Source organism: Diabrotica virgifera, chromosome 1 (assembly GCF_917563875.1).
Source record: "Diabrotica virgifera virgifera chromosome 1, PGI_DIABVI_V3a".
NCBI lineage: Eukaryota > Metazoa > Arthropoda > Insecta > Coleoptera > Chrysomelidae > Diabrotica > Diabrotica virgifera.
The window spans coordinates 252,272,670-252,296,155 of NC_065443.1; the positions used below are offsets into that span (position 1 = coordinate 252,272,670).

A 23,486-nucleotide genomic window follows, 5' to 3' on the forward strand; every position below is an offset into this window, starting at 1 on the left:
TAAAAGAAGAAGAAAGCGAAAGATTTACTTCTATCTTCACACATACGAGGAGATTTTCATTTGTCCAGCTGTCATAAGTCATAACATGCTTTTAATTTTTTAAGTTTATAAATGTAAACTTTTTAATCATCTAATAGAAAAATCATATTGAATTAAAAATGGGACGACGTGCTATTAATACCACCAAAAGTGGTAAATACATGAATCCTACAGATCAAGCCAGTAAGTATATTTTCTCTTATGTTTTGAAGTTATTAAACTTCTTGGATTTTAGGAAAAGAGGCTAGGAAGCAAGAATTAAAGAAAAATAAAAAGCAGCGACAGATGGTAAGAGCAGCTGTACTAAAGGGAAAAGACCCCCAACAAATTTTAGAAGAAATGGAAAAGATAGATCAAATGGGTTAGTTATTATACATATAAATAATACTTAAATATACCCTCCCAAGTTTTACATCAATTTCTCTATTTTGCAGAGTTCAATGTAAACCAACCATCGCCTCTAAATGAAAAAGTATTAAAGGATAAGAGAAAAAAGCTTCGAGATACATTAGATAGAGTTCTTAGTATGTATGTAAGTATTAAATTACTTAATACACTGCTCCTCCAAGAAAACAGGTGGCCCACAAAATTTGTCATTTTTGATGTCTTGAATAGGTTTAGACTATTGTCTGATTTAAGTGATTTTTTTAATATGTTATAGTCTTATTTTTTAACAATATCGCTGAAATACTATCGTTGCTAGACAGGTTAATTCTCATTGTATACCCGTGTACAAATCAAACTGTTTTTTTTTCTCAAAGTTCACCATACCCTGTGGAATATTCTAGCATTTATAGAATACTGCAATTAAAACCCAACTATAGCCTCAGGTTTTCTTAACATTCTGTTTTTTTATTCATTCGCTTATCTTGAATAATAAAAAAGTTAAGCACCTTAACAACTAGCCATGTTCTTCATCAATACAGGGTGTTTCTTAAATAAGTGCAGCAAACTTTAAGGGGTAATTCTGCATGACAAAATAATGACAGTTTGCTTTAACATGTCCACAAATGCTTCTTTTCCAAGATACGGGGTGTTGAAATTCTTCTTACAAACTGACAATTTATTTATTGCTCTAAAACCGGTTGAGATTTGCAAATAAAATTTGGTAGGTACTAAGAGGTACTTATCTTTTCATTTTATGTTCTCTTTCAGCTTTTCATTTTATGTTCTCTTGTCCTTTTTTTTTGTCCCTTTAATTTAAAATATTCATTTAAAGCTCATTAAGATAAGATATCTCAGCAATTTAATAATCATTAGTGGCGTAGTTGAAATTTGGGATTATTGCTGCCTAATTTGTTTTATTTGATTTATTTGATGTTTTTATAGAGATGTTTGGAAGTGACTACTAGTGCAACAAGCAGGCTTTTATGATTTGAAAATTTTTATAAATAATGAACCGATATTGTTAGAAGGTAGTTGATCGCAGTACACACTAAAAGTATCATTTCCTTTGTTATACCCTGCTCTAACCTTCCGTGGTCCTCTTGTGTGTCTTTTAAGTCGTCCTGAATGACCCCTGGACGTGAAGCGAGTACTCCTTTGTCTATCCCTTATGTTTTTGTGTTTGTATAGTGTATTATTTAATTCTATGGTAATTGTAAATTTTTTACAAATTATATTGAAGAGTCAAAAATGTCTACCAAATATAAATTTAAATGTTGCACCACAAAAGAATTTAATAATATTATATGTGTGGTTTGTCTGAATATATTTCATCCAAGCTGCCTGGAAAGAGATTTAAAGCACTTCATAAAAATTGACAGTAACACAATATACTGCTCTACTAAATGCCAGCAGGTTAAAGATGATGAAGAGTTTAGGCAAACGACTTTTGGGGAGGAAATTAAAAAGTTTCAAAAATTGTTGACTGAGAAAGACTCCTATATTATGCGCTTAAAGAAGAGTTCTGAAAGTTTTGAAGAAACAGTTCTGGATGCTGAATATAAATATATTGATAAACTTGACAATCAAAATAAACTTATTGATAGGTTAAAAAATGAAGTTAAAAATGTCAAAATGACAAATCAAGAATATTTGCAGAAAATCGTTGAAAGGGATTTGACCATAACAAAATTGAATAGTTCTATTGAAGAACTGAACGAGATGAGCAAGAAAATGATAACCACAATACAAGTGTTAGAATCTGAAAATGAAATGCTTCAATTAAGCAGAAAGGAAAGTCAACTTAATCTTAAACATGAATTCGAGGAGACAATTTCTAATCTAACCAACAAAATTGTAATTTTGGAAAATGAAATTAAGAAAATGGAAGAATTAAATAAATTGTCAGAGGAATTTGGAAGAAACCTGGGTGAAGAACTTCGTCAAGAGAATTTTTATGGCCCCACAAGAGCTGCACAACAAGAACCACAGAAAACCCAGACCTTGAGAGAAGTACGAAATCCAAAAAAGAAAATAGAAAATATAAAATCATCAACTTTTTAGAACAGCAACTCAAGCCAAGAAAAATAAAACGAAATATTCTACTTCTTACTGATGAGACCACACGAGGTTTGAGCGGTGAACTTAGGCGTCGTTTTCCAGAAGAAGAAGTGAATATCCAAACAATTATTAAGCCTGGTGCTTCACTTTCTGGGGTCATTGAAAATATTGACTGTTTAACAAAGAACTTTAGTTCTGATGACTATGTAATTATTTCAGCAGGTTATAATGATTTTGTTTCATATAGAAATCCTAGTATAAAACATGTTAATATGAAACTAAGACAATGTACTAACATGAACATAATGTTTCTCTCTGTTCCTACGGGAAATGATCCTAATGCCAAATATATTTCAAAATTTAATAACAAATTAAGTGACTTCTTAAGTGTTTTTAATTCATATTATGAGCACTCAATCTCATTCCTAAATGTAAATAATTCATATGGGCATAGACTGAGCAACTATAGAATTTCATACCTGTTGGAGAATCAAATAAAACATTTTAAAAATAATAAAAATTTGATATTTATTCAGCTAAAAAATACAACACCACCCAATGAACATAATTCAGAAAGCATAATTGTTTTAGATGATCTTGGTGAAAATTGTTGCACTTTTACAAGACCAGAAAAAGATTTGGATTTTCAGTTAACGCCAATAATACAACTTCAGACTTAGAAACTGACAAGTCAGAATCTTCTTTTAATTTAACTTTTCTCTTATTTAATACTCAGTCAGCTAGAAATAAAATTGATGATTTATTTTTAATGTTAGAATATAATGACTTTCCCAGTGTTCTGTTATTGACTGAACACTGGCTAGAAGAAAATGAATACTTGTATATTCCCGAGTATTCCATGATTTCACATTTTTGTAGAACAAACTTTATACATGGGGGTACTGCTATTTTAGTACACAACTCTCTATTGCAAGAACTGGCTTTTGTTCAGATAAATTATGAGGATCTTATTGAAGAAAAACAATTTGAATTTTCAGTTGCACAAATAACAAATTTTGATATCTATATTATTTGCATCTACAGATCTCCAACAACCAGTGTCCAGATTTTTTTGGAAAGGCTGGAGAACTTGTTGTTGAGGATTCCAAAGTTTAGTCAAATAATCCTGACGGGTGATTTTAATATTGACTTTCTGAACTATGATTGCAATGAAGTAAAGAAAATAAAAAACTTACTCACTTGTTTTAATTTAAAAATGCATGTTAATGAAGCAACACGTGTCACTAAATTGTCTCAAACTTTAATACATTATTTCTGTTCTAACTTTGAGAAGGATCATGTTCAATGTATTGTATTTGACCCCAATCTGTCAGACCATAAGGCAGTTGTTGCTTCTATCAAAATTAAGAAATTTAGTAAAGGTAAAGATAGTGTAAATAAATTTAAAATTGGTCGCCTGTATAGTAAATCTAACTTTGGTAAATTTAGATTAAAGTGCGAGAGTCTTGACTGGTATTCTCTCCTATCACAATCGTCTGAGCCATTTAAATCATTTCATAATACAATATGTGAATTTTTTGAAAGGTCTTTTCCTAAACAAAAGATTAAAATTAAAAATAGAAAACCTTGGATTACAAATGGCATTAAAAATTCCTGCAAAACCATGAGATCGCTCCATTATATCAAAAAATATTACCAAGATGAATGGTTTGTTACCTATTATAATCAATATAAAAAGATATACAGAAATGTTATTAAAACTGCAAAAGAAAACTGCTACAAGCATAGAATAGAAAACTCCTCAAATGTAACTAGGGAAACTTGGTCTATAATAAATGAATTAAGGGGTAAACACAGATCAGGTAATAGTCATCACACTCCACTTCCAAATGACTGTAATGAATTTTACTGTAGCATAGCCGAAACTTTAACAGCACAGTTGAGACATGGTACAGATCCTTTGTCATATCTGAAGAAAACAGAAGTTATGTGTCCCTTCATAATTTATGATACTAATGTTGAGGAATTGAAAGAGATATTTAAATCAATCAGAAACAAAAACTCTTCGGGTTATGATGACATCTCTATAAGAGTTTTCAATAATCTACCAAACTCTGCTTTGGATGTTTTATCTATTTTAATTAATGATAGTTTTAATGCTGGCACATTTCCCGATTTCCTGAAGATAAATGTTGTAATTCCATTGCACAAGGGTGGAGATCACATAAACCCTTCCAATTACAGGCCAATTTCTCTGATACCTACGTTGGCAAAAATAATAGAGAAAATTGTTAAAGCAAGATTAATACAATTTTTAGAGGTTAACCAACTACTAAGTCCGAAACAGTTTGGTTTCCGTGGTAACACTGGCACGACCGACGCGATTTTCAGTTTTTTAGAGATAGCTTACAATAGTATTAATTTAGGCGAGATGGTTGCGGCAGTGTTCTGTGATTTGACGAAGGCTTTTGACTGTGTCAATCATGGTTTGCTGCTGCAGAAGCTTAAACACTACGGAATTAAAGATTGACTGATCCACTGAGTTGGATGGAGTCATATTTGTCGGGTAGGAGTCAGTTTGTTAGAACAGACTGTGACTCTGACTTGATGAATGTAACTTAGGGAGTGCCCCAAGGCTCGGTATTGGGACCAGTTCTGTTTTTGGTATATATAAACGATTTAGCCTACCTTGATGTATCTGCTCATTTCACCCTTTATGCAGATGATACCACTCTTATATCGCATTCTAAAGATTTGAATGTCTTACGCCAATCTGTAGGTAGGGAACTCTTAATGATTGGAAATTGGTGCACGGCGAACTTTTTGACATTAAACACTTCTAAAACCAAGCTTCTGTGTTTTAAACATGTTATGCCTGAATTACATCTGGAACTTGAACCTCAGCTGTCCGTCAGGTTTCTTTGCCTGAATATTGATCCTGACCTTAAATTTAAATCGCATATCGAAGCCTTGAATTCAAAACTTGCATCTGGATGCTATGCAATACGGTCGACTAGAAGGGAGCTTGGTTTTGCCCAAGCAAGAACTGTGTACTTTGCACTAGTAGAGTCACATCTTAGATTCGCAATTCAGTTTTGGGGAGCGTGTAGTCAGGAGCTTTTCAGTAGTGTGTTTTTGCTTCAAAAAAAGGCAGTACGCCTGTTGTGCCAGGTAAATTCTAGAGAAACGTGTAAACCTTTATTTATTAAACACAGTATCCTTACACTTGTATCTCTTTTCATTTTGGAAACGGCAAGCATTATTTTTAAGAATAAACATCTATATGAAAATAATAATCGATCTGGACGATTTGCTAGCAATTTAGCTTTGATTACACCTAGAAGCACACTAGTCAAAGACTCATTTATTTTTAACGGCATCAAAATTTTTAATAAACTACCTAGTGAAATAAAAAATTTGGAAACTATTAGAAAGTTTAGAAATTCATTAGATAGACTGCTCGCTAAGAGGGCCTATTATGATCTGACAGAATTTTTTGAGGACCATTGGAGCTGATGTATTTGTGATCTTGTGTATATTTTTTTTTTTTTTGTCAATTTGTTTGTCATTATTGTTTGTGATTTAGTTTTACAGCTTGTAGTTTGTTTGTTTTTTATTTTTGACAATACTACATATTTTGTAGTTGTTATATAATGTAAATGTGTTATGTGTTATATTTTATATTTAGTCATATTTTAATTTAATTTATTTATTTAAAACTCTTAAACAGTGTTTGTCAACAAGATTTTTTCTTAGACAATAAACATATATTCTCTCTCTTATTTTGCATTTTTTGACATACAATTAAGAATTTGATATTCTCCATTGGTGTGCATACAGGTCTTATTATACAGTCGAACCTGCTTATTAGAATACCGGTTATAGAAATATCCTGGTTTAAGTAATAGAAATTTGAGGTCCTGAAACGTTTCTACAAGCCACCAATGATCGGTTATTAGAATATCCCGGTTATAGGAATACTTTTGATTGGCAAGAAGGCTACTCCAATAAGTGGGTTCAATTGTACGTATGACCCAAATGCAATGCAATTTTCGTTGTATACCATCCAGTATACAATGAAAATTTACCTGTTTAGCAACAATATTATTACAGCGAAATTGTTAAAGCATAAGGCTACTTATAACATATAAAAAAATTACTTTAATCAGGCAATAGATTTAGGAAATTCAAGACATCAAAACTGACCATTTTTGTGGGTCGCCTGTTTTCTGTGGGATGCGAAGTGTATATTTAAGACCTTATCATTACTTATAAACATTTTAGTATAAAGATGATCCTGAAAAGTGGGTTGATTTGAAAAGGCGACAGACAGAATATGAACAAAAGAAAAACCAACTAGTAGTCTTTTATGAGTCAGTGAAAAGTGCTCAGCAAGTTACAGTAGATGAAATCCCATTGCCTCAACTGCCACAAAAAATTACGACTATCACAAACACACCTGCACAGATTCCTTTACCTGCAGTAGAAAGAAAACAGGAGCATACCATATATTCTATTGCTACAGCACTAAAACTGCAGTCATTGGTAAGTTTTAATAATAATATTAGCCACTAGCATTAGGGCTTACAATACCGAGCCAAAATCTCAATACCGGTATTTGGTATTTAAAATTTCAAATACCGGGATACCGGTATTAAAACCGGTATTATGAATAAAAAATATACACGTTATATTTATACTACTCTCAGTTGTTATATCGACTTGTTATTAAATAATATATGTATAAAACCTATTAAATTTTATTTTGAAATGAGTAGATGGTGTTTATAACATTACATAGAGAGTAGGAATAGATAGATACAAAAAATGTGCAAACAGAAAAACTATATATTTGATTCTAAATAGGATAAATTTTGCATATAATAGGATACTACTTTTACTTATGAAATTTGCTATTTGTAAATTAATTTAACTTTAAAATATATTACTTGATACAAAGATTAACTTACTTGACAAATATTTTATATAGATTACTCTGTATTTAGACCGCTATACAGTGATGAGCGCACTAATAAACGGCAAAATAGCACAAAAGATGGAAAACGTATTAAGTTGTGAGATAAAAAGAAGTGAAACTAGTCGAGCTGGGAAATCTAGCGATATTAACCTAAAAATTTACATTATATTGATTGTTTCCCACCTTTAGACGTATTGGACGAGTTTAGCAACTGCCACTGTGACAGTGACAGTTTTAGTTGACATACTCCTCTGATACGTGTAAAGGTGGGAAACAATCAATATAATGTCAATGCATATGTTACTATCGCTAATTTTAACACCTCCACTAGTTTTATTTCTTTTTATCTCACAATTTAATATGTTTTCCATCTTTTGTGTTATTTTGCCGGTTATTAGTTCGCTCATCACTGTATATTTTCAATTATTATTAATAATTCATAAAATAAGTGAGCCTAATTTATACACCCCAATACACAAAAAAAAAATGAAAAATAGATCTGAAAATGTAAAAACAATTCTGATTAATAAATCTTAAGGCTTATGTATAAAATAAAGTAGGTAGTCTAATTTTAAATATTCAAGAATTTTTATATAACTCATTTTATGTATTTGTATAGACGAGATTTAATAATTTGGTTGTAGAAGCTGATATAACCCTTCGTCTTAAATTCACAACATTCACGCTTTTAGAAAGCGCTATACTTGACTTGTATGGGTAATAAACGTGTTAAATAAATATTTTTTACAATGATATTGGTTGTTTATCTTCAAAAATAATTTCTTGTAATAACAAAAAGTATCGTAGAAAAAAGTTTATTGTGCATCAATTCACTTTTTATAAATTAAGCTAATACCGAAATACCGGTATTTTTATTATAAATACCGGTATCGAATACCGGTATTGAATTCCGGTATTGTAAGCCCTAACTAGCATCAAGTCTACTAGACCCATGGCTTGATTGACCATTCTCCTCTATCCATCCTTGTCCATTGCATTTATCCTCGAATTTGTGAAGTTGGGTCTTTTTAGATCTACATCCATTTTCCACCTTGTTCTGGGTCTTGACATCCTCCAATTGTACTCCACAGTAAGATTTTCGATATTCTACCCTCTGACATCCTCTGTGTGTTGTAGTCATCTTAGTCATTGGTTTCTTATTACTCCAAGTATGCTGGGTTCCCCATATAACTCTCTCAGGTCTTCATTTGTTCTAATCCATTTCTCCATTGAAATCTCCATTCTCTGTTCTCCAAATATTTTTCCTCCAAATATTTTCCTTAGTATTTTTGGTTTCCATATCTGCACCATTTCGTGTTGATTTTTATTTAATGTCTATGTATCTGATGCTTAAGTTACTACAGTAGACTCACTCTATAACGAGAACTGAAATGACCGACTAATTACCTTGTTATAAGCCGATCTCGTTATACCAGACAAAAATAATATTGTGCATACATATAAATATGTAGTTTTCTAAGGGAGCGTTCAAGTATTACGTAACGCAGTTTGGGGGGAGGGGGGTCTTGTAAAACGTTACGGCACGTTACATGGGGGGAGGGGGGTTCGAACAGCGCGTTACGTAACATTATTTTTTTAAAAATTAGTAAATCCTTTATAAAAGGTATATATTTTAAGGTAAATATATACCTTTTATAAAGGATTTACTATTTTTTGTATTACATGGTATACAGCCAACTACAAGAAAACTTTTTCCTTGTGGATTCTTTTTTAACTTAAATGAAAAAAAACTACGGAATTTCATTTATGTTTTACATAGACCCCTGAATTGTTTTATGTTGCACTCTCACGCTCCGTTCATGTTCCGACAAGAGGACAATACATAATAGTACGTTTTCAAGTGAAAAAATCTTAAAATTTGTAACAGATGAAGCACAGTAACATTTGTTTCCAATAATTAGATGGACCTGTCTCCACAACAAAAGATTAAAAGATACAGATGTTATTTAAGAGGTTACAGAAGGGAACTACATGTTCATAAATCTTGTATGTTTTCTGAAATCGTTTTCTGCAGTAGGTATTCATTAATGTTTTAAATACGCAAATTTTCAAATTATTTAAAATGTGAATGTCAAAATTTCACCTTGCATTATTCATAATAGACCCTACATAATACACATTTTTGAGATGAGGTTGTTAAGCAGCTTCTAAAAACAAAAATATACAGGGTGTTTAATTAAAATTAAAGATAATAGACTATGCTAGACTTGAGTGAATCAACCTGTATATTCAAATTTATGTTTAAATAGTCCATAGTTGAATTTAAAGTTGACGTATCCTAGCGTTTTTATAATTTTCTAAAATAATGACACATGACAAAAACAATTTTATTCCATAAGTGGTTTCCATACATTATAATTTCAAATGATCACCCTGTATTATTCATAAAGACCATAAATTCAGATTGTTAAGCAGCTTTTAAACATATAGAAATATACAGGGTGTTAAAAAATAAAGCTTATGGATTACGGTAGTCTTGCATAAATCACCCTGTACATTTAAATTTATGTTTAAAAAAGCACACATTTTTATATATTAAAATCTACGGGTCTCAGCGTTTTTTAAAATTGATTAAAACATGGACAGAAATAATTTTATTCCATAAGTGCCTTCTTACATATACAGAGTGTTTCAGAAAAAGGTAACACGATCTCTAAGATAGGTGAAAAACTGAAAAATAATTGGGGTTTGCTTAGTATAAAATTTTTGTAACGGCATGCGTTTTCACGATATAGGGCGTTGAAGAACAAAAAGTTTTACACATTTTTTTCACTATTTTTTTCCGAAACTACTGGCAACATCGTATATTATTTGTTATACAAAAATTTTTACTAAGCAAAATAAAATATTGAAATAATAAATATGTTATTTTATTTTAAGTTTTTATTAAAGAAGATCAAATAGAAGAATGCATGAGAAGAACAATAAAGGATGAAGCCAAAAATGTATGTAAGGATGGGGCCAAGCAGGGAAAATGTAAATGTAAAATTAGTAATAAAAGATTATTATTCTAAGTTTTGGACATATTTCATGTCATGGGACATGAAATTACGATTGGCAGGGATAACCAGACACATGAACTAAAAAGAAGAATCGTTCTTGGGTGGGCAGCATTTGGAAAACTGAGAGAAACTTTTAAGAGTGAGTTGCTCATATGCCTAAAGAGAAAGGTATTTGATCAGTGCGTCCTCCCAGTCTTGACGTACGGATCAGAAACACTTACCTTACCTAAAGCCTCGGCTACCAAACTAAGAGTAACGCAGAGAAGAATGGAGCGGTCAATGTTAGGAATAACTCTGCGAGACAAAATCAGAAACGAAGAAATCAGGAGAAGAACAAAGGTGACTGACGTCATCAAAAGGATAGCTAACTTGAAGTGGAGATGGGCAGGACACATAGCGAGAATGACACATGGGCGATGGACAAAAAGGTTATTGGAATGGAGGCCAAGAGAAGACAAGAGAAGCGCCGGTTGACCGCCTACAAGATGGACAGACGACGTAAGAAAGCTAAATAAAAACTGGATGAGAGCGGCGCAGGATAGACGTGGTTGGAAATGAGGGGAGGAGGCCTATGTTCAGCAGTGGACTTTTGAGGCTGGATGATGATTGTAAGTTTTTATTATTACCTCAAATGCGTTTAAAGTAATAATTCCGGTACTTTTCGCAACCTAGTTTTCCATTTAGGTTCAAATGGTGACTTGGGTGTTACGTAATGTTTAGGTAGGGGGAGGGGGGGTACATAAAAACGTTACGGTGCGTTACCTGGGGGGAGGGGGGGTCAAAAATCTTCAAAAATTGCGTTACGTAATACTTGAACACTCCCTAATGGCCGGTTTCACCAACAACAAATAGTAGTTTATTCTATGAATAAAGTTATTCGACCAATAAACTTACATTTCTCCATTTTTCTAACGTCAAATAAGACTTATCTTATTTATTTATTAAATAACTATTTACTCTTCAAATAAATTGGCAAGTTACTCTCGCTGTAAATATCTATAAGAAAGTAAATTCGTCAGTTTAACTTTAAATTATCAAAATTATATTGAAACAAAATAAAAGTATAAACGTCTAATAAATTTTATTCGATGAATAGCTATTCATTGATTTATTTGTTGTTGGTGAAGCCGGACCTAAGACATTAACTTCCTATAGTGAAGCCATTCCGAGCAAGACCGGGTGTCCACTTATATTTTCCCCCATTTTAACTGCCTATAACTTCTAAACGACTTAAGATAGAAATATGCGGTTTTCGCAGAAATGTTTTATTTTAGTAAAAGTTTTGTTTGAATGGATTGAATTTTTTATATCGCTGTTAAATAAAAAATGGCGGATTTTTGAAAAAAAAATCACTTTTTTATTGAAACACCCAGTATATTTTTTTGTAAATTGAAAGAATGGTCATTTACCTATCCAGCAATATCAAGACTTTTAAAAACGGTTGTCAAATGACTGAGCAAATAATTTTTAAAATAAAAGATGCAATGTAGAGATCACATAACATAATATCAATTTGCTTAGTTATGTTATTTAGTTATGATATATCCACATTGCACCTCTTATTTTAAAAATTAATTACTCAGTCATTTGACAACCGATTTTAAAAAACTTTATATCGCTGTATAGGTGAATGACTGTTCTTTCGATTTACAAAAAAATATACTGGGTGTTCGATTAAAAAGTCAACAAAGCTTTTTTCAAAAATCCGCCATTAAATCCTCAAGCGATATAAAAAAACTCAATCTGACAAAACTTTTACTAAAATAAAACATTTCAGCGAAAACCACATATTTCTATCTTCAGCTGTTTAGAAGTTATAGGCAGTTAAAATGGGGAAAAATATAAGTGGACACCCGGTATAAGATGCAAAATATTGTTTGATTGGCGCTTTTGAAAAAGAGTCAGTGGATAAACGGGAAGAAGTTGACAGGCGGTGGAGTTTATTACATCACTGGCCTAGATAAGCACTCAGATTTTAGGCATTTCTGTATACAGGCAGTCGGGTTATTTATTTATAGTCATCACAGTGAAAAACAGGTAAAGAAACATGTTCTTCGATCCCATTTCCCTCGCTATAACCAAATATGCCTCGTTATAGAGGGTTACAGTTCAATAGGAATTTCATGGGACACCTAATGTACCTTGTTATAAGCAATACCTTGTTTATTATTTTTATAAAAAAAATTATCTAATACATATAGTCAAAAATCCTAATGCCAAATTTTTGAAGTTTTGTAGGTTATAAACATTTAGAATAACTTTAAAAAGATTGTCCGTAGAAAAAATCATTTTACATATTCGAAAAGCTGGTATTTTACACGAATTTTTAAAAATGTAGTTAAAATGGTGACTATTCATGGAAGTGAAGGGGGAGCTGGGAGCCGACAAATGCATGAGTTCAAAAACTAAAAGAGCAACTTAAAGCTACAATCCTTTTCTATATCTCGGGATCTACTCAATGGATTTTGACCTTTCTTTTTTTAATTCTTATATAATTTTTGTGTACATTACAAATATGCAATTTGTCTAGACATTTATTAATTAATAAACAGTCAAATTTGTTTAAACAATTTTTGAAAAATTAATTTTTACCCAAAAATCCATGTTTTTAATCATACTGTCATTACTAATCATAGAAAAAGTTAAGGTATACTTTAATAAATAAATTATCTTCAATAAATAATTATCTAATAAATAATTTATTTATTAAAGTGTCCTATTAATGATACTATGATTTAAAAAATAGATTTTTGCTAAATTTTTTTATTTGAAAATTCATGTTAAAATACTAGCTTTTCGAATGTATAAAAAGATTTTATCTACGGACAATATTGAGATAAACAAATAGAATAACTTTTAAACTAATTAATGGATCTGTCTCAAATTTTGAGGGTTTGTTAAGTACCAAAATACCCAATTTAGGGTGAAACCCTAAAATTCTAAGTTAAAACCAAAAGTTATACAAATATCGATTTTCATTTATTTTGCAATTTGCGAAGCAACAAATTGACATTTAACATTGAAAAATCGGTATTTTGAAGCTTTTTCAATATTCTAAAAGATCAAATTTTTAAATTTTATGAAATTTTTTGGAATAAATTGTTAATAATTAAAAAACTGACGCGAACTCTAGGCAGGAAACAGGTAGGTTTTCTTCCTATAGGTCTACAATAACTAAAAAAGTAGCTCAGCTACCTGGATATTTGAATGTCCTGAGAAAATCCTTATTTATCTGGACTATTATACAGTTCCTTCCTTGTTACTTTATCAAATGCTTGTTTAAAGTCTATAAATAATATCATGGTCGGTTTCTGGTATTGATAGCTTTCCTCTAATATCTCTTTTAGCAAGAAAATCTGTTATGTTGTGCTTTTTCCTTGTCTGAAGCCCGCTTGATATTCACCAATTATATCTTCCATTCTTTTTTAGTACATTTATATTCTTTATGTGTATTATTTTAGTGTTTGCATATTTTTAATATATTACAAAATCTATTTTACTAGCATTATGATATTATTGTAGGGTCAACCAGTAAGAGAACCACCCGGTTGTCCACCTGGTCCACCTCCTGAAATAAATGATGAAGGAGAAATAGAAGAATTTGGTACTAAGATTCAAGATGAAGTCAAAGATGCAGAGAAAAAAGATATAGACTCAGAAGAAACTTCACCTGCTAAACCTACATCTTTACAACAAAAAATGGTGGCTCTGTCTGGTCAAAATGTTGATGAGTTTATGAAAGAAATGGAAACTGTACAGAAAAAGGTTGATATACATCGTATTGATGAGCAACGGGCAAAATTGACTGTTAATATAGAACCATTGGTACCACCAGGTAATTTCGTTTATTTATTTGTTTATCTTCACTCTAATATCCTTGATACATAGATCATCAACAAGACTTATTTTTGTTGTAGTCAGAAAGTCTAGAAATTTTGGACATATGTAATTTATCTGCACTGTATTTAGGCGTTGCATTTTTATAAATAATTATATTTATATTACCTTACTTAAAATGATAGAAAAATTCTTTAGTTCATAAAGTTTAATATACACTGGGGTGCAAAATTAACCGGACACCTTAAAAATGGGTCATTTTTGATGTCTCGAATATCCTAACTCTGTTGTCCGATTTAAGTGATTTTTTTAATATATTATAGCCTTATTCTTTAGCAATATCGCTGTAGTAGTTTTGTTGCTAAACAGTTAAATTTTCATTGTATACCGGGTGTATCAATCAAACTGTGTTTTTTTCTCCAAGTTCGCATCACCCTGTGGAATATTCTAGCATTTATAAAATACTGAAATTAAAATCCAACTATAGCCTCATGTTTTCTCAACATTTTGTTTTTTGATTCATTCGCTTATGTTGGATAATAAAAAAGTTAAGTACTTTAACAACTAGCCATGTTTTTCATCAATACAGCGTGTTTTTAAATAATAATTGGCAAACTTTAAGGGGTAATTCTGCATGAAAAAATAATGACAGTTTGCTTTATCAACGATATGTCTGCAAATGCTTCGTTTCCGAGATAGGGGGTGTTGAAAGTTTTCTTACAAACTGACGATTTATTTATTGCTTTAAAACCGGTTGAGGTATGCAAATGAAATTTGGTGGATTTTAAGAAGTAGTTATTGCACATTTTTTGACATACAATTAAGAATTTAATATTCACCATTGGCGCGCATACGGGTAATATGAGGGCTTATATTACCCGTATGCGCGCCAATGGTGAATATTGAATCCTTACTTGTATGTCAAAAAATGTACAATAACTACGTCTTAACACCCACCAAATTTCATTTGCATGTCAACTGGTTTTTAAGCAATAAATAAATCGTCAGTTTGTAAGAAAAATTTCAACACCCTCTATCTCAGAAATGAAGCATTTGCGGACATAGGTTTATAAAGCAAACAGTCATTATTTTTTCATGTAGAATTACCCCTTAAAGTTGGTCGCACTTGTTTAGAAACACCCTGTATTGATAAAGAATATGGCTAGTTAATAATTTTCCTAACTTTTTTATGGTCCTACTTAAGCGAATGAATAAAAAAACAGAATGTTGAGAAAACATAAGGCTATAGTCGGGTTTTAATTTCAGTATTTTATAAACGCTAGAATATTCCACAGGGTGGAATATTCTAGCGTTTATGGAGAAACGCAGTTTCATTGGTACACCCGGTATGCAATGAAAATTTACCTGTTTAGCCACAGTATTATTACAGCGATATTGATAAAGAATAAGGCTATAACATATTAAAAAATCACTTAAATCGGACAACAGGTTTAGGAAATTCAAGACATCAAAAATGACCCATTTTTAAGGTGTCCGGTTAATTTTGCACCCCAGTGTATTTAATACATATATCTTTTTCTTCCTATACTATACTTATATTATGAAGCAAAGTTTGTGTACTGCCATTGTATTACTCTTTCTCTGTAGTAAAAGGCAGAGGCGAGCGTCACGGAAGTAGCGCCATGACATGGAGTCACATAAGTAGTGCCAAAAAATAGTACTGATAAGTACTATTAGGTACTTAGTACTATTATGGTATTAAGGTTAATGCAATAATGAATAAACAAATAAATAGATAATAGAAGTATTTTATTTAATTTTAAAAATATTATTTACAGAACCGAGTACTGTACTGCTTTCACTTTTTTTTTATTAATTTTAATATTTTTTACAGGCACAGAAATGCCCAATATACCATCTCAAGCACCTGCTGTACCTCCACATATATTCCCTGGTAACATAAGACTGCCTCCAGGCCCACCTCCAGGAAGACTTATGCCCCCTGGTCCTCCACCAGGTCTACCTCCCAGATTACCAATTAGATTGCCCCAAGTAGCAACAAGGATGATAAGATTGACACCACCACAACTTATCCAGCCTGTATTATCTGCAGCACCACAGTTAATCAATAGGTATAGTACATTTTGGACTCATTTATTTTGTTTGATAGAATTGGTGGGTTTTGAATCTCTGGCAGATCAGTCTCTTTGTAATAACTTTTCAGGAGTGAACCAAACATTCAAAATATTATATTATTTGAATTTAATTTAAAATAAACTTAGAGAGAAATAAAAGACTTGGAATGTATAATGGTGTAATTTATTTAAAAAATTTAAAATTCATCCAAATGAATTACAATTCTTAAGAATGTTTTCAGTTCAGTAACACCATCATCAGTGAAACATTCTATTAGTAGTTGAAACTAGCCCACATTTGGTTAAGAGCGTAGGCGCAAAATTCGTTTCAATGCGTTTTAAATGCATTCATTTTTTTCGAATCCAAAGAAAACTAATAAGTATTTTTAAAAAAATTAAACGCAGAATGAAAGATTACATCATTACCGAGGGTAGAAGTCCCAGAAACGTCTATAATGTCTATTTTAATAAGTTATAGGTGTGAAAAAGTAGAGAAAATTGAGTGTGACTTTTAATTTCTAATATCTCATTCAAAAGAAACTTTTTGTTTATTCTAAGGGACTTTCTACCCTCGGTAATGGTGTAATCTTTCATTCTGCTTAAAATATTTATTAGTTTTTCCAGGATTCGAAAAAAATACCATACCATGTCAGTGGTATATTTTCCAAATCGAACATTCGCTATCTTTGTCATACAACGCACTCAGTCGAACAGAATGTGTACATATTGGCCAGACAACTAAATATTTGACAAGGTTTCAGGAATATTTTGAGTTTTTTTATTAAGGCCATGGGTACATAATTCGCAAATATTTTACGGCTCTCCCTACTTTTTCTGTCTTTACACGGCAAATTACGTGTAGTAAAATTCACACTGGTATGGATATGTAAACATTACTAGAATGTCATTCTACTTGAAAATGTCATCATTAACTTAAAGAGATGGCCTTTGAATGTTCTTGGATAACTGTTATTTGTATAATTGCAAATTATTAATTCAGTTAATAAATGTGATAATTTTTGAAGTTATACTTCTTTACCGGCGATAGAGGGTGAATTTTTATGTTAAAACCTATCAGCCCGGCGCATGCGCATTATAACTTTGTTCTGATTGGATGTTCAAATGACATGTAAAAAATTATCCGATATGGCAGCTGTAGGACAGCTGTGGTTTGGAGGTAAAGGTAAACAAATGTATAATATATTAGTTTTATTGTTGTGAGGACAGAAACAAAAAAGTTTATAATATTGTAGTGACTTTTAAATAGTTTTTAAAAGCAACAGGTACGTAATAATTGTTAATGTATCATGGGTATAAACCTACCTATTTGATCTGCCAAAATACATAGTATGTAATACTTTTATTTATATAATTTGATTACTATCAAAATTTCTATCAATATTCACCTAATAATATATTGTTTTCTTACTCTATGTTTTGTGGTATTTTTTCAATTCTAAATCATTTCAATTCAAAATTAAAATAATTTGATCAATTTTCAAAATATCAAAATATCACAAGTTTAATCCGTTTAGTTAGTCGATCTTCGTAAATAATGACACATAGTGTCCGTGGCTAAGCGTTGAAAGCGAATGAATTCCAATACCAACCGCGCTTATCAGCGCTGGTTCGAGTCCCAATAGAAACTTTCTTTTTTTCTTTTTTGTTTTTTTTTAATACATTTTATGATTGTAAGTATATTTATTATATAATTGTATTTTCAGAAAATACGTATTTAGTTAAAAAAATTTTCGACAATTAATGTTCAGACATCATTTGTGGCTTGTTTAATGTGTTTGTGTGTGTTTTATTCTTTTATTATTTTAATTTTTGGCACTGTTCTAATAAAAATGTTTGAGAAGTAGTAAGTATAAATTAGTTTAATATTTAAACAAAATATAAATAAAAAGTATATTAATTTCGTTTAAATCATATAATAGAAGTATAACTTCTTACGTGCGTACAAAGTACACACACATTCTTTTTTCACTAACTATGTATTCAGTGAGTGTAATAATTTATTTGTACAACAAAAACTAATACTCAATCGAGAAAAGAGGAAAAGTGTTAAAGTGATTTTTAAATAATATATTGTTACTATGGAATGCTTACAATTTTGAACATCTTTAACAACAAAATACTTGGATCACAGAATATATTCTGATGTATTCTCTGCTTGGATCTTCCACAAATAATACACAATAAATAACTTTTTATTAAGATCACCTCTTAAATCAATTATTTATCAAATACACTATATGTATATTAATAGTATTTAATCAACAACTCAAAATATTCCCGATGCCATGTCAAATATTTAAAATTGTCACTGATTGTCAATGTCTGACTGACAATATGCTGACAATATTCTATTCGGCTGAGTGCGTTGTAAGACCAAGATGGATTTGGAAAATATTACCACGGACATGTGTTCATTGTTTTCGAATCCTGAAAAAACCATTAAATATTTTTGAAAAATTTAAACGCAGAATGAAAGACTAAATTATTACCGAGGGCCGAAAGTCCCTTAGAATAAATAAAAAGTTTATTTTGAATCAGATATTTGAAATTAAAAATCACACTAAATTTTCATAGTTTTTCACCCCTGTAACTTATTAAAATAAACATTATAGAAGTTCTCAGGGACTTTCAGCCCTTGCTAATAACGTAATCTTTCATTCTGCGTTTAAATTTTTCAAAAATATTATTAGTTTTCTCAGGATTCGAAAAAAATTAATCCCCATTTGAATAGCATTGCAGCCGAAAATACGTACCCATCCTCTTAAAAATAATATTAATATTCCCACAGAATACCCCAGGGTAGATTCTGTGATCCAAGTATTTTGTTGTTAAAGATGTTTAAAATTTATCTAAGCGTTCCATAGTAACAATATATTATTAAAATCACTTTATCACTCTTTTTCTTTTCTCGATTATTAATTTTTATTGTATATAAATTATTGTAATTACTGAATATGTAGCTAGTGAAAAATAATCCTATTAATTAAATTAATTAATAATTTAAGCGATTATACAAGTAACAGTTATCCAAGAACGTTCAAAAACTGAGCGAAATAGAAATCTCTATGTTGCTGATGACAATGTCATTGTCAACTAATGTTTACACCTCCTGCAGCTTCCATATCAGTGAAAATTTTACTACACGTAATTTACCGTGTAAAGAAAGAAAAAGTAGGGATAGCCTTTAAATATTTGCGCCTACGCTCTTAATAAAACCTTTAAGTTACATGCTGATATTAATCTTCTTCTTCTTCCTTCTTGTATGTAGGCTTTAAAGGCTGTTTCTTCTTCAATATTAGCCTCTTAAATTGTTTAAATTATCGCATTATCTTTTTCTTGGTCTGCCAATACTTCTTCGTCCATTTGGTGACTTATCTCTTGCTATTCGTTCTATCCTATCCTCTGCCATTGTACTAATGTGTTCGTTCCACTCCTGTTTCCGTTTTGTCACCTATCCATTTATGTCTTCTACATTGCATGATCTTCTTATGTTTTCGCTTCTCTCCCTATCCAACAGACTTTTCCCTGATATTTATCGAAGTATTTTCATCGCTGTTGTTTCTAGTAGTCGTCTCGTTTTAGATGTGCCATGTGCCAGGTCTTGTCTCCGCCGTGTATGTCAATATAGGTCTAATTGCTGCTTTACAGATTCTTGCTTTTGTGTCTTGTCTTTTGTCTTAGATGTTTGTTCTTCCAGATTGTGTCATTAAGAGATCCCGCCGCTTTACTTACTTTTAAGCTTTGTTGTCGTACTTCCTCTTCAACATCTCCGTAACTGGTTATATCTATTCCCAGATATCTAAACCTTGCTTTACCATTTTCCCGTCAATTTCGATTTTACATCGTAGTGGGTATTTAGATGTTGTCATACATTTGGTTTTTTCTGCTGATATTATCATATTTTATTTCTTGGCTGTTGTATTGAAAATGTATGTTAATCTTTGGAGATCGTCTTCTCTCTCGGCGATTGTCGTCTGCATATTTGAATTTCTTTGTTCCTCATTCTGTAACCATGACCTTTACGTACTGCTTCTATTATTTCGTCCATTATTATATTAAAGAACAGTGGGCTTAACGAGTCACCTTGTCTGACTTCGCTTTGTACTGGTATAAACTGTGTTAGTTTTCCATTTATCTTTGCCTGTATTCGATTATGGAAATAGATGTTTTCAATGGTTTGTATAATATTGATTGGTATGCAGTGGCGGCTCGTGGTAATTTAAAATGGTTGTTTAATTAAGGAATGTAAATTATAGAAACGGTGAATAAAAGCCGCGGGCAATTGCGGCACAGGCGAAAAATTTTTGGGGACTCACCCTTTTTTGTCTAAAGGACACCGCACCCATCTTATGGAATATATAATGTCACTAAAATTCAAAAAAACTTACATGAATAGATTCGTCTCAATTTAACGGTCATTTCGTTTCATTGTGCCAACTCTTAAAATTATGATTAATTACAAAATTTTACACAATCGATAAGACGGGATAAAATGTAACGATTTTTTTTAACTTGGTCGTTAAAGTCTATTTTATATTGATTTCCTATACCCATAATCTAATAATTGGCGAACATCAATATTGCCAATAACTGAGAGTTGCAATTCATTTTTAAATGAATTTGGGCAGATCCGTGTGTTTTAATTTTTGTCGATAAATGAGATAAATCCCGAACGCCCGTTTTTGTCCACTCTGAAGTAATAGTTTCATTTTTCGAAAGTACTAAACATGGAAAACAAAACAAAGAATGTAGTTTATCACACCCGCACAACCACGAAGTTTTTTTATATTGTTCAACTTTAAAGCAACGTTTAAACTTTTTGTTTTTTATAGCACATTCTTGTACCAAGTTTATTTCCGGCCGAGGTGGACCATTCTTTTTTATAAGTCGATTGTCAAAACTATTTGCATTTTCTTTTATAAAATCCACTGAATAAGGCTCCATCATAAAACTATTAATATTGTAATTAGGATTTAACCGTATTTAACTAGAACCCACAACATAAAATTCCAAACTGTGAACCGAAACGCTCCACTGGTCTCTGGGTGCACTGCACAAATCCTCACTGTTTTAGATAGGCGAAATGCTTTTTCACCGATTTTAAGATTTCTCTTTCTAATACAGGGGTAGGTTAGTACTGGCTGGTTCAATTTGAATTCTGCACCAGAGCACAAGTATCTGCACTTGTCACGTGCATCCAGCGGCGTAGAGCAAATAAATATGATTAATAAATATGATTAATAAATAAAGTTATATTTTATTGATTCTATCAGATTAAAAAAATATTTTAATATTTATGAGATTTAAAATAACTGTATTTTAATTAACTTTTATTGGGTGTTCACTGCACAAGTGAACCAATGGAGAAACCGCCCCTGTTGGTATGTTTCTTCTATACAGTAAGTGTTAGACATCTTCGATTTGGATGCGATAGAAAGCCTTTGTCAGGTCTATAAAACAGATATGCTGGTTTATTGTACCCGATGGCCTTTTCTGTGATTTGTCTCAATACAAATACAGCGTACTGGATCTTCCGGATCTGAATCCTTGTTGTTCATCTGATAAAGTTGTTAGTTTATTGATTTTGTTGGTTAGGACTTTTATGGTTAGCTTAAGTGCGGTGTTCAGTAGATTTATACGTCTATAATTGTTGGGGTCTTTGTCTCCTTTCTTGAACAGTGATATCATTATGCTGTTTCTCCATGCGTCTGGTATCTTGCAGTGCAATACAGTAGACTATTTTTATAACGAACACGGGTATTACGAGGTTTCGCTTATAACGATGTACACTAGATGTCCCATAAAATTCCTATTGAATCATAACACCTCTATAACGAGGCATATTTGGTTATAACGAGGAAAAATGAAACCGAAGAACATGTTCTTTACATATTTTTGGCGTGGTGATGGCCATAAATAAATACCATAACTGCTTGTATACAGAAATGCCCAACATCTGTGTGCTTATTGAGACCAGTGCTGTAATAAATTCCACCGGCGGTAATAAACTTCTTCCTTCCTGTTTATCTATCGACCGATATTGAATATTGTAGAAAATTTACAATTTACGATGGCCAATTTCATTGTTGAGGTCGACCATCGACACCTAATAAACTACGAAAGAGGCATTAAAACATTTCAGTGGTGATGGTATGCACAATATTATTGTTGTCTGATATAACGAGATCCGCTTATAACGAGGTAATTAGTCCGCTATTTCAGTTCTCGTTGTAGAGGGAGTCTACTGTATTAGTTTTTGTATAAGTTTTGTCATCTCTAGGGTTATACTTTCTCCTCCGTATTTTAGAAGCTCGTTGGTTATTCGGTCCAGTCCTGGTGACTTTCTATTTTTGAGTGAATTTATGGCTTGATAATAATAAATTGTAAAATTAATATGATACTAGGTCATCGTTAAAGGATTCACTTTAAGAGAACTCTTTTCCTGCTCGAAAAAGGGGAAGTTCGCCCACCGAGTGATACAATCCAACTGATTTTAAGATAATTATGTGCATCTTGTTTTAGGTCTGATTCTGTGAAGCAAGGAGCAACAATTTCTGCCAAACCTCAAATAAGAAATCTCAGTGCAGATGTCACCAGGTTTGTCCCATCTGCTCTAAGGGTTAAGCGAGAAGACAAGAAACATGTCAAGAACCCGAGCGCTTTTGCTAGAGAAATGAAACAGAAGGAATTTACTATGCACCAGAATGCCCTTGCAGGTCATACCAAAGATGATGCTTATAAGCAGTTCATGCAAGAGATGGAAAACTTATTGTAGGTTTTATTTGGGAATGTATAATGTATATTATAGAATTGATTTTAAATATTAAATATAAAATAGTTGTTAAGATTGTTTGAATTTTGATACACATTTTTAACAATATCTATATAAGATAAAAGAGTGATCCAAATATGTAAGGGACTTTATATCCGTGTCCTCTTAGAAAGGTCAGTTATTAGTCTAGTAAAATAAAATTACACTACATTTAAATCAAAATGTAAATTCGTACAGGTTGAAACAAATTTTATATCAAAATTTAGGTGGCTACAAAAAATATTTTCAAGAAAGTATCCACATACAAGGGGATC

At 31.5% G+C, this 23,486-nt stretch overlaps 1 protein-coding gene across 1 annotated transcript; it reads left to right on the forward strand.

Annotated features, from left to right (window-relative positions):
* Positions 1–58: 58 nt before the first annotated feature.
* Positions 59–23,245, forward strand: LOC114335029 (WW domain-binding protein 11). Its single transcript, XM_028285187.2, has 7 exons — positions 59–222; positions 275–400; positions 474–571; positions 6,730–6,990; positions 13,969–14,281; positions 16,139–16,376; positions 22,923–23,245. The coding sequence occupies exons 1-7, from the start codon at positions 159–161 to the stop codon at positions 23,173–23,175; spliced, it is 1,353 nt and encodes a 450-aa protein (XP_028140988.1). The 5' UTR covers positions 59–158; the 3' UTR covers positions 23,176–23,245.
* Positions 23,246–23,486: the final 241 nt, after the last annotated feature.

Bases quoted from the DNA above. Each gene is read 5' to 3' on its own strand.
- LOC114335029 (XM_028285187.2), top strand. From the start codon at position 159: ATGGGACGACGTGCTATTAATACCACCAAAAGTGGTAAATACATGAAT. The intron at 572-6,729 runs GTAAGTATTAAA...TAAACATTTTAG, and splicing joins ATAGAGTTCTTAGTATGTAT to TATAAAGATGATCCTGAAAA. The intron at 6,991-13,968 runs GTAAGTTTTAAT...ATATTATTGTAG, and splicing joins CACTAAAACTGCAGTCATTG to GGTCAACCAGTAAGAGAACC.